The 14251-nt window shown below is 37.1% G+C and overlaps 4 protein-coding genes across 5 annotated transcripts; 2 read left to right on the top strand and 2 right to left on the bottom strand.

The window, feature by feature from the left end:
* Positions 880-2113, top strand: LOC104733411. The gene is made up of 2 exons (XM_010452987.1): positions 880-921; positions 1218-2113. The coding sequence occupies exons 1-2, from the start codon at positions 880-882 to the stop codon at positions 1752-1754; spliced, it is 579 nt and encodes a 192-aa protein (XP_010451289.1). The 3' UTR covers positions 1755-2113.
* Positions 3175-4459, top strand: LOC104731321 (autophagy-related protein 8a). Of its 2 annotated transcripts, XM_010450655.2 has the most exons (6): positions 3175-3225; positions 3373-3426; positions 3680-3735; positions 3820-3872; positions 3971-4089; positions 4184-4459. In XM_010450655.2, the coding sequence occupies exons 2-6, from the start codon at positions 3390-3392 to the stop codon at positions 4285-4287; spliced, it is 369 nt and encodes a 122-aa protein (XP_010448957.1). In that variant the 5' UTR covers positions 3175-3225; positions 3373-3389; the 3' UTR covers positions 4288-4459. The 2 variants fall into 2 exon arrangements, with proteins under 2 accessions (XP_010448957.1, XP_010448956.1); XM_010450654.2 differs by lacking the exon at positions 3175-3225 and having other exon boundaries at positions 3330-3426.
* LOC104731320 (5'-adenylylsulfate reductase 3, chloroplastic) lies at positions 4525-6507 on the bottom strand. The gene is made up of 4 exons (XM_010450653.2): positions 6330-6507; positions 6112-6246; positions 5896-6022; positions 4525-5796 (listed from the first exon to the last, which is right to left on the bottom strand). Exons 1-4 carry the CDS (start codon positions 6409-6411, stop codon positions 4770-4772), a joined length of 1371 nt encoding a protein of 456 aa, XP_010448955.1. The 5' UTR covers positions 6412-6507; the 3' UTR covers positions 4525-4769.
* On the bottom strand, positions 6857-7979 carry LOC104731319. The gene is made up of 2 exons (XM_010450652.2): positions 7876-7979; positions 6857-7518 (listed from the first exon to the last, which is right to left on the bottom strand). Exon 2 carries the CDS (start codon positions 7511-7513, stop codon positions 7121-7123), a length of 393 nt encoding a protein of 130 aa, XP_010448954.1. The 5' UTR covers positions 7514-7518; positions 7876-7979; the 3' UTR covers positions 6857-7120.

The following is a 14251-nucleotide window of genomic DNA, read 5'->3' as shown; positions in this document are numbered from 1 at the left end:
TCTCTCTCTCTCTCTCTCTCTCTCTCTCTCTCTCTCTCTCTCTCCATCTCTTTCTCTCTCTTCTCTCTCATTACTCTATCTCTTCTCTTTCTTTATTNTAATTTCTAGGTTCTTTACAAATTCTCTTATGGTCGGGTAATAAGTTTACATATTATAACAGGTACGTATTTGTGTGTTTTATAAACTTCGAGGGGTTTGATAAGAAACCTCTGAAAACTAGAGGTCTTGTCTAAAAGTTACAGATTTTAATGCATCGTGCTTTGGAATAACATCCCTGGACCCTTGCGACGAGACCCATGAAACGTTGGATTGGATAGCCTAACAAATTGTTTATTTTCTCTTTAGAAATTATTATAAATCGATTTGATCCTTACCCCACCAGAAAAGTCTCATGTATTTATGTGTGTACGGACACGGGTTTCAGATTTTGTGTGTGATAAATACAAAATTATTTTCGCAGAACACACCTTTTCAATAATTTGTACATACTACATAGCAATAGATAAATATAAACCATATTTATAATGACTACACATGCTTGAGTTTTCAACAAAAAAAAACTTGACCAAACAAGATTCTTATAAAGGATGATGAATATAACAAGATCTTTTAAGTGAAATTACATTCTCTATCTTCAGTCTATATAACTATAGCCACAAAAACAGATTAGAAAGTATAATTTGAAAATGACTTAGGCAAAAGCATAATTTGAGATAAAGCAAGTCTTTTCATATAGTACATTTTTTTGTCTTGTTGCATGATTTAGACTCTATCAATAATTTTGGCAGGTCTTAGTAGAAATAGTACCAAAGGCTACCACTCCTCTATCTAACCCTTATCATTATTATTATTTAAAAAACAAAAATTTAATTCATAGTTATGGCACCCCAAAAAAAGTACGAAATTATTACAATTTTGGAGGTTTCTGAAACCTCTGCCTATTGTGGAGGCTTTTGATTCCTTTGAAGCAATCAATGACCTCTCTGTCTCTCATTTGCCAGCAAAGAGAGATTGTTTAATGTTGTTTATGGTTCACATTTTTATACATCACATTTTCACTGAATCATCCTCTGCGTCTCTCAGGTAATTAATTCTCTCTCTCTCTCTCCATCTCTTTCTCTCTCTTCTCTCTCATTACTCTATCTCGTCTCTTTCTTTCTTTTTTCTTTTTGGTATAAGATCAAATGATGATTTTCAGGAGGAAGAAGAACACTTAGTTGCAGCAGAAGAAGCAATATTCTAGAGAGAAGGGTTTTCTTGAGGTAGCAACGGAAGGAGGAGAAGAGTTTCAAGAAGAAGAAGTGTGGTCAGTTTTGAGAGAAAAAGAAACTCCAGGTCCTGGAATGAAAATGTCCAAAAGTAACAACAATCTCTTCTCAGCCTCATCTTCGTCTTCTGCACGGTACATTCCTAAGGGCAGCGAGGTCGTCTCAGCCGGAGGGTCAAAACAGTCTTCTGCTCCAATGAATATTCCTGACTGGCCCAAGGTTTATGGGTATCCAAAGAAGAACACAAACAGCCACTTGCATTCGTGGGCCACTGAAGACGATGATGAAGGCTCAATGGTTCCTCCTCATGAATTGGTAGCAAAAAGACTCGCAAGAACGCAGATCTCATCTTTCTCAATGTGTGAAGGAATCGGAAGAACACTCAAAGGAAGAGATCTCAGCAAAACAAGAAACCCTGTCCTAACCAGAACTGGTTTCTTGGAATCCAATATCACATCTTCATCAACATCACCACCACCACCATAGTTATGGCATGGCATGGAAGCATATGGGGGATGAATGATCAATATCACATTCACACATAGAGCCCCTTTTACCACCACCATACCATATCGTTATCATGAAAAAAACCTAAAACTTTATGGTATCCACATGATTTTTATTTAAATATCAATGTTATTGTCGTTATCACCATGTAGGGAATCATGACACTACCAATATGGTTGAGTTCTCTTTCTTTTTTGTTGTTGTTAGGTTTTTGGATTTTTTAGATAAGTATGATGACGATGAGGATGACTTGTCAATCCCATGCATGGGACCCATATCATTTTTCTTATGTTGTGTTTGTAGTTCTCAATGATCTCTTTATATTAACTCTTTTAATAGTGCATGAGCTTAATTAAAACTATAATTTAGAGAAAAACGAAATGGCATATACTTTGGAACCTTTGATTGTGAAGTTTTGAAAGCCTCTCTCTCGATCTCTTCGCCATTTTTGGGCTCGATCAAGAGAGAAAATGTTGGTAATAATACTAGCATTTTTGGTCCGACATAAGATTAAGGGCTCGTGTCATATTACTGCTCATTTAGCTTTCACTTTTCAATGTTATAGCAGCAACTAGGGGATGGGTATATGTATCTCTTTACCTGTTTCGGTGTGTTGTTTTAATCCTTTGGCTTTTGATATTCTTTAACCAAAACGAAACTGAATATCGTATTGTTTCAAAAAAAAAAATCGGATTTGGATTGTTTTCTTAGCCAATATGCACAAGTACGTAATTTAGTTTTATTATAGGAAGATCTATTTTTCAAAATGCGTAAGTAAAAAAGTACTTGTTTTAATGAACTTCAGTTTATACAATTGAGTACTATATCACCCGTACTAAATTTGAATTGCCGACATACAATAAGTTTGGCTGGATTTTCAGTTTATAGTACCGATCAAATTATTATATATATAAAGACAAGATTTGGTTCGGGTTAGTAGTCTGAAGTGAACGAACTGAGATTGGTTATGTCTTATGCAACTCACTAAGCAAGTACCAAACTCGCAAACGGTTAATGACATTTAATTTTTACAATTTAAGAAACTTTGTGATAAGTTTGTATAACAACAATTGAGCCATTATATACTACGAAAAAGTCGAAAATATTAAAGAGATTTATACAAACGTTAGATAGAAAGGCCAACTTCGGCCCAATAAAGCCCATAAGTGCCTCTGACGTAAGACAAGTGTAAGAGATTACTTGTAAGCCAATCCAAGTGGGTTTACTGATTCCCAAAACAGATCAAAGTTACGTTTCCGTGTAGGCAACCCATTAGAAAACCCTAACTTAATTATTAATTAATTTTATATACTCTCTATTAATTAAGCCCCCTTTCTCTTTTCATATTGACTTCTCTCTCTCTCGATTCTGTTTCAATCAAAATCAATTTTTTTTTTCTCTCTGCAAACCCTAATTTTCGACGAATCGTATACAGTTTCTTCTTCTTACGGTATGTTTCTTCTCATCAGTTCGATTTTATTTTTTGGCTTCTGGGTTTGTTTCCCCCCCCTGATCTCTAAGAGACGGTCGAATTGAATCACTGATCGTGTTTAGGAATTTAATTCAATTATGATATTTTCTTGCTTGAAATTTGCAGATACCAATCGAATCGCCATGGCTAAGAGTTCTTTCAAGGTTTCGAACCCTCTCGGTATGTTACTTCAACCCCTTTCTCATCGTTTTTTTTATTTAAAATATTCTGCGTGATCGAGTTTTCAATTACTCAAAGTTGTTGACGTCTCTGGTTTTGATGTTAGAAAAGAATCTTGATTAGTTTTGTCTCTTCTAGATCAGATTTAATCTCTGCATATGGTTTTGATTCTTCCGTCTTCTCTGTTTTTGTGTGTATCTCTGTTTATTGTTTTACTTGTGACTAATGTTTTGGTTTTGTTATGTTAAAACAGAGGCAAGGATGAGTGAATCATCTCGAATCAGAGAGAAGTATCCTGATAGAATCCCTGTAAGAGCTCATGAATGCCACAGTTGATTCGTTTTTTACTAAATATAGTTCAAAAGCATTGTTCTAATTTAAGAATTTGTGTAGGTGATTGTGGAAAAGGCTGGACAAAGTGATGTCCCTGACATTGACAAGAAGAAGTGAGTGTATTGGCTTTTTTACTCATCTCTTTTGTCTCTCTTTGTGCTTTCATAATCTTAAAATCTATGCTCAATAAATCAGAAATATGTTCTTTTAGGTATCTTGTACCAGCGGATCTAACTGTGGGACAGTTTGTATACGTTGTTCGCAAAAGGATCAAGCTTGGAGCTGAGAAAGCTATCTTTGTCTTTGTCAAGAACACTTTGCCTCCTACTGGTAAGTTTAACTCGGTTTCACTGTTTGTTTCCATTTAAGATCAAAAGTTTCGTTCTTTGCCGCTAACTCGGTTTCACTGTTTGTTTCTTAACAGCTGCGTTGATGTCTGCAATCTATGAAGAACACAAAGATGAAGATGGCTTCCTCTACATGACTTACAGCGGAGAGAACACTTTTGGATCTCTTACCGTTGCTTGAATAAAAATCAATCTCTCGGATGACTTTGATGTACATACATAAAATCAGGAAGATAAGATGTACATTGCTTCCTTAGTCTCTCTGGCTTTTTTTTTTTTACTTTGCTTTGGATCATTGGATGTTTGAATCTCTTTTTCCTTTTGGGTTTATTAATCGTCAGAAACCTTTCTTTTTTCTTACTCTACGTTGCTTTTGCTTTTGATATTGGGGCTAATGAGGTTACTTTCATATCAAAAGTAATCGACCTTGGAAAACTTGTTCAATATCATTACAAAGGCAAAAAGAGTTATACACTGAAAACTGATAAACACAAAAAGGCAAAAACCTTGATGTGATTGTTTTAACACACAGCTATACAAAAAGCAAAAGATTCAATAGAGATTCTCATCACTACCTTCATCTGTTCTAGCATTCTGGAACGAGACTGAAAGTTTTTTTTATTGATCTCTCATTGTAAAGTCGGCGGATGTTGTTTGAGGGTTTTACCGGACAAGATTCAAGAACGATGTCAAAGAATCAACATCTCTCTTCTCTGATGGATACTTGATAGGTCTTGAAGAGTTCTTTGGGAACACAAGTATTGTCGGAAAGCTTCCAAGCTGCAACTCACTTTTGGCAAATTCCTTCTGATCACCATCAGCTCTAAACTTTGCAACCTTCACGCCATTACCGTTCAACTTATCCGCCAATTCATCGAATGAAGCTTCCATTGCCTGACAAAACGGGCACCACGGAGCGTAAAGCACAACGATCCAAGCCTCATTCCTGTTCTCCAACTTCATCAAATTCTCAATCCCTTGCCTACTCAAGTTCACAACATTCTCGCTATTGAAGATATCCGCAACTGTGGATTTCCCATTGACGTTAGCAGTTGCGTTTCCATTAGTATTCTCCTTGATATTCCCTTTGTGAAGTCCACACTCTTTAGCCTTAGCATCTTCCCACCACCATCTCCCTTCTCTCTCATGCTGACCAGGCAAAACAGCTCTCGTGCAAGGCTCACACCCGATCGAAACATAACCTGCTGCGTGAAGTGTGTTCACAGGAACATCCATGGTCCTCAAGAAATTCCAAACATCATTCCCTTCAACATTCGCAACAGGGTTCCACTTCACCAAACTACCAGCTCCACCATCTAATCCTTCAAACACAGGATCAACTTGAACAACAGGAATCTCTGATCTTGTTCCAGGTGATTGATCTTTCCTCTGACCAGTGATCCAAGCGCGTAAACCCTTCAAAGCACGCCTCAAAGGTCTCACCTTTCTAATACGGCAGCACTCTTGGTGACCATCTTCATAGAAAGAGAACAAACCCTTGTTCCTAACCAAAGCTTGAACCTCAACAGCATCAGGAAACATATACTCAATCCTAATACCGTAATGTTTCTCCACGGTATCGAAGAGTCTGTATGTTTCAGGATTCAATCTCCCTGTATCCAAACTGAATACCCTATAAGGTCTTCCAGTTAAATGAGCATACTCAATGAGAGCTACATCTTCAGCTCCACTGAAACCAAACAAAAGAACAAAGCTCCTAATCAGCAAACTAAAAGAAAAAGAAAAAAAAACCATTCCTTTATAGTATTCTCATGATTCAATTCATTACCTAAAGGCAATAGCAATGTCATTCCCAAACTTCTCAAGAGCTTTATCCATAATTTCAAGAGGAGAAGCCTTCTCTAGCCTCTTTGCTAGTTCCTCAAAGTCTTCAACTTCCACCACATCTAGCTTCTCTGTTTTGTAACAAAACACAAGATCATTAGCATCAAACGTAATTAAGTTTGTAACAAACGATATTAACCAAGATCAAACCAGAACGTACCAGAAGCAACCATGGATTCCTTTGTAATTGATTGCACGTTTAGAGCTTTCACGGATGATCGCTTCCCAGACAGACTCAGAGACGCCGCAGAGACATTGATACGATCCAATAACCTCAACGAACCAATTTGAGGTGCTGTAATGAACAAATCATACAAAAAATCGAATTAGATTCGTCAAGATTTCCAACGAATTGGTATTAAAAAATATAAACATTACCTTTGAGCTCAGAAGAAGGGAAGCTAGAGGCTGAGATCACAGAAGAAGATGAAGAAGAAGAAACGTTGATAGCTAGTGCCATTTTTTTTCAGACCAAACCAAAGCTTCTCCAAAAATATGATCTTTAAGGTTGTTGTTTGTTTGGTTTTGTTTTTAAAATTTTGTGTTTAAGATCTAGGAGAGAAATGGGATGATTATAAAAGAAGCAGGTGAAAATAAGGTTCATTGAACCTAGACGTCTTTTGATTTGGGTGGCGGCATTTGCATTTTCTATATATCATTGCTTCCGTCACTTTTTGGTCGTGTGGTAGAGAAAGCTAGTCAACATTTGCCCAACATAACTTTTTTTTCTTTTCTCTATTAGGGGCTTCTTAACACAATCACACTTAAATCCTAAATTATATTTTTACACGCTTAACAATTTTGATTTTCTATTTACAATAGATCCTATCTTAATCTCATAACCAAAACTAATCAGGTCGTTTAGATAAAAATCCAAAAAAACACGTGTAATTATCTCATAGATATCACAACAATCCGTAATTGAGTACTTCATAAACCATTTTTTTACAGTCAAAATGTAAAAACAACGCTTAGGTTCCTACAAGACAACAAGAATAAAAACATTCATACAAATGCAAACTTGAGCTCTCATATCCAATTCAACCATCTCTATTCGAAAACCAAAATCCGAGATTTTCATAACGACCAAACAACAAAGAGTTATGATTTGATTATTCATCAGCTCAAGACTAAATTGTAAACGATCTTACTCATCAATCAAAATATGATTACTTGTCTTCTTTAGCTTTCTCTTCTTCCTTCATCTTCTTATCCCACCTTCTCTTCTTGTAATCAAGCAACATCTGAGGCATCTTCAACATAAGTTTCGCAGTGTTCTCTCTTTTCTCAGCTGAGATCCTATCGCATTTATGACCTTTCCTCTTTGTCCTCATCGCTTTCCTCTCTGGATCGTAAGGCCAATCTTCTCCATTAGTCAACACTTCTTTCCTCAGCATCGCTCTCCTTCGAGCGCTTATCCCTAATGGTTTCCATGCTCCCATCTCCCAGTAACCCCACACTCCTTTGGTCAGCTCGGTCCTGTATTTATCGAGTTTTGCCCTCCATGGATGTTGAAACCCCGTCACTGTCTTTGCCATAGTTTCTGCAGCTTTCCCAGCCATAGCTTCTGTAGATAGATAAACAGATACAAAATGTCTCTAAAAATGATATCTCTCACACAGCAGCAGTTGAAATTGTAATCAAATAAGCTCAAATTATAGCAGATCGGTTGAAAATGTTGTGAAAGAAACAATCTTTAGAACTAACTCTACCTAAATCACATAAAATTAGGACTTAATAAGCTCAACGCAACGATTCCGTAACGGGGTTTCGTTATCTAAACAATTACAATTCCAAATCTAAGGATTCAACCCTCTCGACTACAGTAGAACAGGAGCAACTTAGGTTTATCAACCTCTTCTACTTAATCCCTCATAGTAGTATGAATGAATCAACAATGGAAATGAAATGAGAGAGAACTTACATGAAAGGACGGCGAGGAAGATCGATCGGAGAAAAGCTCTAGATCGTGAGCAAAACTGTGAGAAGGCGGCACAGGTGAAAGAACGAACACAAACCAGGGTTTCGTTTTGGGCCATATTGGGCCTAAAAATCTTTTTCTATAATTTTTTTATTTACCAAAATAATTTGTTTTTTTTTTTCCTAATTAGTTCGTGTAAAGATAAAATTTACTCATTTCTTATTGTTGTTTTATCATCAGTTTTATAATTTATTATCAGTGGAGTATAACAAATATAAGTATATAACAAATGATTTAATTTATATATTTTTAAGCTGACATTCAACCGTCCATTTTTGTATCATTGTGATTACCATTGCCAAAGTATTATACTCTTTATGTTTCACAAAAAAGTGTTATTCTTGGAGTTTTTATTTGTTTCACTAGGCCTGGACATTCGGGTATCCGTTCGGGTTCGGTTCGGGTATTTCGGGTTTTCGAGTTTAGAGGTATAGGACCCGTTCGGATATTTCTAGACTTCGGGTTCGGATCGGATTCGGTTCAAGTATTTCGGGTTCGGATTCGGATTATCTGAACTTCACAAAACTCAAAATTTTAGTATCTAATATAGTCTAAATTATTCAATAATACACAATATATCTAAAAAAATTTCTATCCAAATTTACTAATAAACAGTTTAAATACTTCAAATTGTCAAAAATATCTAAAAATATGAATATTTTGAACACTTATATTATTAAAATTATAAATATTACTAATATACTACTACTATATATTAATAATGTTGGTATATTCGGATACCTGTTGAAACAACCTGACTTTTTTTTTAATAGTTAAATACAATATAAACAATTATGCAGTCTATACTACTAAATTAAACCAACCCAAACCACGACTCCTCATTAAACCAATAACAACCAGTACACACAGCGGAAACATACCAACCATACAAAACCATTACAACATCAATACAATAACAATCCTAAGCATTCTATCCATCAACCTAGCATATCTCTATCCAAGGTTCCAACAACATATCCAACAATCCAATAACACACAAACGAGACTCTAGATCATCCTCCTCCTCATCGCCATGATTCCACAACACAAACCTGCACACCACAAACAACAATTGAGATGCGTAAGTATTATCACAAATACTTAGTGAGGCAATCCTCCCATCTACTGGGCTATACACACAAGCAACTGAGAAACCAATGCTTAACAACTGACAACCAAACACAAACAAACCAGGAAAATCACGAAACAAGCAACTTGGTGTCGACCGACACCTAACTGGTGTCGATCGACACTGGCCAAACATGGTGACACTCCCTTCGCAGATGCGAACTGCACGAATCCGAACGACGAACCTCCGTTCCAATCCGCCTACAATCTGTCCCAAACTCTCCCAAAAGCCTCAGGAACCTATAATAACCATAACACAACCACCACAAGCAAGAACAACACCACAAAACACAACAAATCAAGCAAACAAAGGATTCTCAGGCTTAGATAAGCCATGGTCATGCACTCACCTTATCAACTGATTATAACAACCAATACAACCAGTTGAGACCCTCCTAACGTCTGAAACAGCCCAGAAACGCCCTACAACAAGCCACACAACCAAAAACGACTTATAGCAAAACTGGACAGAAACATCAGAAAAGAACAGTCTCAAAGACGAAACCCTAAAATGAAAATCAACCGTTAACTACCCAATCGCTCCGGTGAAAAGCTATCCCTGGACGTCACGAAGCTTCCCACAAAATTTCAGCACGATCAGGAACCAGACGAGACCACGATCTCAATTACAATCCCCAATGGTTCCAACTCGCGTCCGAGAAAACGTGACTCACGAAACTGCCAATAACTCATCGAGTTTAAATCCAAAACTACTTCTGTAAAAAGGAAAATGACGATGAAAGACTTGGGAATAAACCTACCAAATTTCATTACCTTTGAGAACGATTGGATACGCCGAAACTATTTCCTCTCAAACCCTAACGATTCTAATCTTTCTCCTTTAATCTCCTTCACACCACAATAGGCTCTCTCCTCTCTCTCTCTATCTCTGCAAACGGCGATCAGACACCCTAAAACCCTTAATTTTTCGCTTCTCCACTTATATACTCGGTTTAGTTAACTAAACCAAACCAACCAAACCAAAAATCGCGAATTAAAACAAATCCGACGAACCCAGAAATAGTGGTGTCGATCGATGCCACAAGGGTGTCGATCGACACTCCTACCAAAACCGCATAATCCGGTTCGCGGATGTTACACCCGTTCGGATTTCGGTTCGGATCGGTTCGGATTCGGGTTTTCAGATTTAGAGATTTAGAACCCGTTCGGGTATTTTACAATTTCGGATACGGATTCGGATCGGGTTCGGATCGGATATTCGGATCCGGATATTTTTCCCAGGCCTATATTTCACAAAGACTGTCACTTTGTATTTCTAATGTGACTTTTAACATCAAATTTTCTAATTTACCCTTAACCCAAAACTTTTTCTATTAAATTTTAATGATAAATTATTCATTAAATAGGAGCATGTGTATAATTCAAGTTTTTCTTAATTTGTGTACAATGGGTCAAAATGACACTCTTTGTGAAATAGAGGGAAAGCAATTAGTGAGTTGTTAAGTTTTGTTTCAAACTAATTAAAAGGTCACTAAGACCATCTCCAATGGTTTTTCCTATTTTTTCCTCTATAAAAAAGAAATCTATAATAGAAGTGGGTGTTACTCCAATGGTCCTCTATAAAATAGAGATTGCTATTTTTTCTTCTATTTATAGAGGAACCTTTGTAAAAAAAATAAGATTCCTCTATAAATAGAGGTAAAAATAGCAATCTCTATTTTATAGGTGAGAATAGAAAACCATTAAAGTAAAACTCACCTTTATTATAGAGTTTCTCTAAAAGCAAAAATAGAGGACCATTGGAAATGCGAGTAAATAATTCACGTATTAGGTACAATAGATCTCATGTCATCTATAAATTAGCAAAGCATGGAAAAGTTCACCAACTTGATAGATTTAATTTATATGTTTTACAATTCTACAATCTACTATACGTGCTTTCTTTCACCTACCTAGTTGCATTTTATTGCATGTGACCAAATTAATCTTACATGTTCATTTTTTTTTTAATATATTCAAATGACAAAATAATTGTATAGAATACTGAATATATAAGATATGAAATGTTAATAACGAGTTGATCTACTAACTACTGTTACATACATGGAAGATGATTAGCTGTAATTGTGACCTGATATTTTTGCTATTAAATTGATTTTCTGGTTATAGTTTATTTTGTGTGTGTTATTGTTAACTATTAAAGATAAAACTCTAAGAGCTTGGGCTATAATTATAAAATAAACAAAGTTCAGAAAGAAAACAATTGTGTAGACTTTATAATTCGTATATAACAAACAATTAGATAATAGTCAAAATGATGGCTGTGTATGTACTTAACAAATAAAGTTATACAGCTCCAATCATCTCTGCATAGACTTGTTGATGCAGCATCTAGAAGCTTCTTAGCTTCTTCTTCTTCTCCACGTTTTATTTTATGTTTGTGTTATTCAATTTCCTTTTGCTATGTTATTTCCTTTTCTTTAAGATTCTCTTTAGGTGTTTAGCATTATTGAATCTAGGGCTAGCGGCTTTGCCCCTCTCTTCTATTTAAGCATTGAGCTTTATCTTTGTATGGCAGTTTTTGATTTCTAATAATATTGTGGAGAACTCTTCTCTTCAACAAGTCTTTAAACTCTTGCTTTTCTCTTTAGAGAAACCTAGAATTCTAAGCATATAAGTCTTGCTCATCAATCTCCTAGATTAGTTGAGATTTCTTGTATTTGTTTCTATACATACAAGTCTTGCTTAACAATCTCTTGATTAGTTAAGACTTCTTGTATCTCTCTTTACATCAGTTGGTATCAGAGACAAAGATCCTAATCATGCCTCCTAAGAAAAGTCTTCAACAACAGCATGAAGAGCAACTCGAAGCGATGCGTGACATGTTTTCAGAATTTCAACGTGGTATGCATGATGTGCTGCGTGAGTCAGTGGAAACAGCAGTCCGAACTTTGATTCAAGTTCCGCGACGTCCTCCAAGGTTGCCACGACGTGAAGATTATTCAGAAGAAGAGGATGACGATGACGAAGTCGTTGATAACAACCCGTTTGCAGAGCTTGGTGAACAGCGACAATATCAAGGTGTTTTGATGGCACCAAGAGGTGGTGACAATTGTTGGGAATCAGGTTTTAAAGTTGAACTTCCTGAGTTTTCTGGTAGCTTACAACCAGATGAGCTCTTAGATTGGATCAGTTCAGTGGAAGAAATCTTGTCGTTCAAAAGGGTGCCCAACAGCATGTGTGTGGCGTTAGTTGCAACTCGTTTCAAGGGTCGAGCCTCGGCGTGGTGGCAGCAAGTGAAAGAACAGAGAGCTCGAGCAGGCAAAGAGAAAATAGCTACTTGGGAAAAATTGAAATGTCATCTGCGCAAAATATTTCTCCCTTACAACTATTCTCGTACGTTATACACTCGCTTCCAGAATTTACGTCAAGGCACAAACTCTGTGGATGAATACGCAGCAGATTTTTTTTCTCTGTTAGCTCGCAACACACTGACAGAAACAGAGGAGCAGGTTGTGTCTCGTTTTATTGGAGGATTAAAATTACAAATTCAGAATTCTCTGCTCCAATTTGATCCCGCGACGGTGTCAGAAGCTCACCAACGTGCTTTGCTCATCGAACAGAATATTTTTGGTTCTACTAACGGGAATTCATCAAGTACACGACACGTTCGTATCATTGACTCCTCTCAACCATTTAATCCATCTTCTGATGCTGGTGGCACTACTCGAATTAACGAAACCGGTGATGGTGTTGGCAGCTCGAGGTTCTCACGAACATCGAACTTGAAGTGCTTTGGATGTGGAGAACATGGACATCGACAATCAAATTGCCCCAAGTTGAGTCGTCGAGGCTTGTTTGTGGAAGAGGAAGTTGTGTATGATGAGTACGATGATGAGAAAGAACAGCTCACTGAAGAACGTGTCGCCGGTGACACAGGCCAAGCATTGATTTTGCGTCGATCTTGTCTCGCACCTCAGGTCGTAGATGAGTCGTGGTTGCGAACAAATATTTTTCAGAGTTCTTGTACGAGTCGTGGTAAAGTTTGTCGTTTCCTCATTGATTCTGGTTGTTGTGCAAACATAATCTCGGAAAAAGCTGTTTCTAAGCTGGCCTTGTTTACCGAGACTCATCCAGCTCCATACAAGCTCAAGTGGTTAAACGCAAAGACAGAATTACGAGTTTCAAGACGTTGTCGTGTACCATTTACTGTGGGTTCTACTTACAAGGATATGGTGTGTTGTGACGTGATTCCCATGGATGCTTGTCACTTACTTCTGGGCAGACCTTGGCAATATGATCGGCGTACAACACATGATGGATTTCTCAACACATACTCGTTTTCATATGAAAACAAACGCATCACATTAATCCCAACTCGTGAGACGTCTGATCCGATGGTTTCAAAAACTGATTTGCTTACACCACAAACAATCGGTGGTTCTCCTAAGACGGCTCTGTTTTTATCTTGTTCCTACAACATGCTGCAGGCTGGAAAGCATTTGGTACCATACTTGGAGGAAGATTGCACTGAAAATTCGAGGTCGAATTTTTCTTCACCTCGGGCGACCTGATGCAGCATCTAGAAGCTTCTTAGCTTCTTCTTCTTCTCCACGTTTCATTTTATGTTTGTGTTATTCAATTTCCTTTTGAACTCTTGCTTTTCTCTTTAGAGAAACCTAGAATTCTAAGCATATAAGTCTTGCTCATCAATCTCCTAGATTAGTTGAGATTTCTTGTATTTGTTTCTATACATATAAGTCTTGCTTAACAATCTCTTGATTAGTTAAGACTTCTTGTATCTCTCTTTACATCAGTTGGTATCAGAGACAAAGATCCTAATCATGCCTCCTAAGAAAAGTCTTCAACAACAGCATGAGGAGTAACTCGAAGCGATGCGTGACATGTTTTCAGAATTTCAACGTGGTATGCGTGATGTGCTGCGTGAGTCAGTGGAAACAGCAGTCCGAACTTTGATTCAAGTTCCGCGACGTCCTCCAAGGTTGCGACGACGTGAAGATTATTCAGAAGAAGAGGATGACGATGACGAAGTCGTTGATAACAACCCGTTTGCAGAGCTTGGTGAACAGCGACAACGTCAAGGTGTTTTGATGGCACCAAGAGGTGATGACAATCGTTGGGAATCAGGTTTTAAAGTTGAACTTCCTGAGTTTTCTGGTAGCTTACAACCAGATGAGCTGTTAGATTGGATCAGTTCAGTGGAAGAAAT

This window comes from Camelina sativa, chromosome 12 (genome assembly GCF_000633955.1).
Source record: "Camelina sativa cultivar DH55 chromosome 12, Cs, whole genome shotgun sequence".
In the NCBI taxonomy this organism is placed as follows: Eukaryota; Viridiplantae; Streptophyta; class Magnoliopsida; order Brassicales; family Brassicaceae; genus Camelina; species Camelina sativa.
The sequence above is the reverse complement of the archived record's forward strand: the minus strand, read 5'-3'. Positions and strand labels throughout refer to the sequence as shown.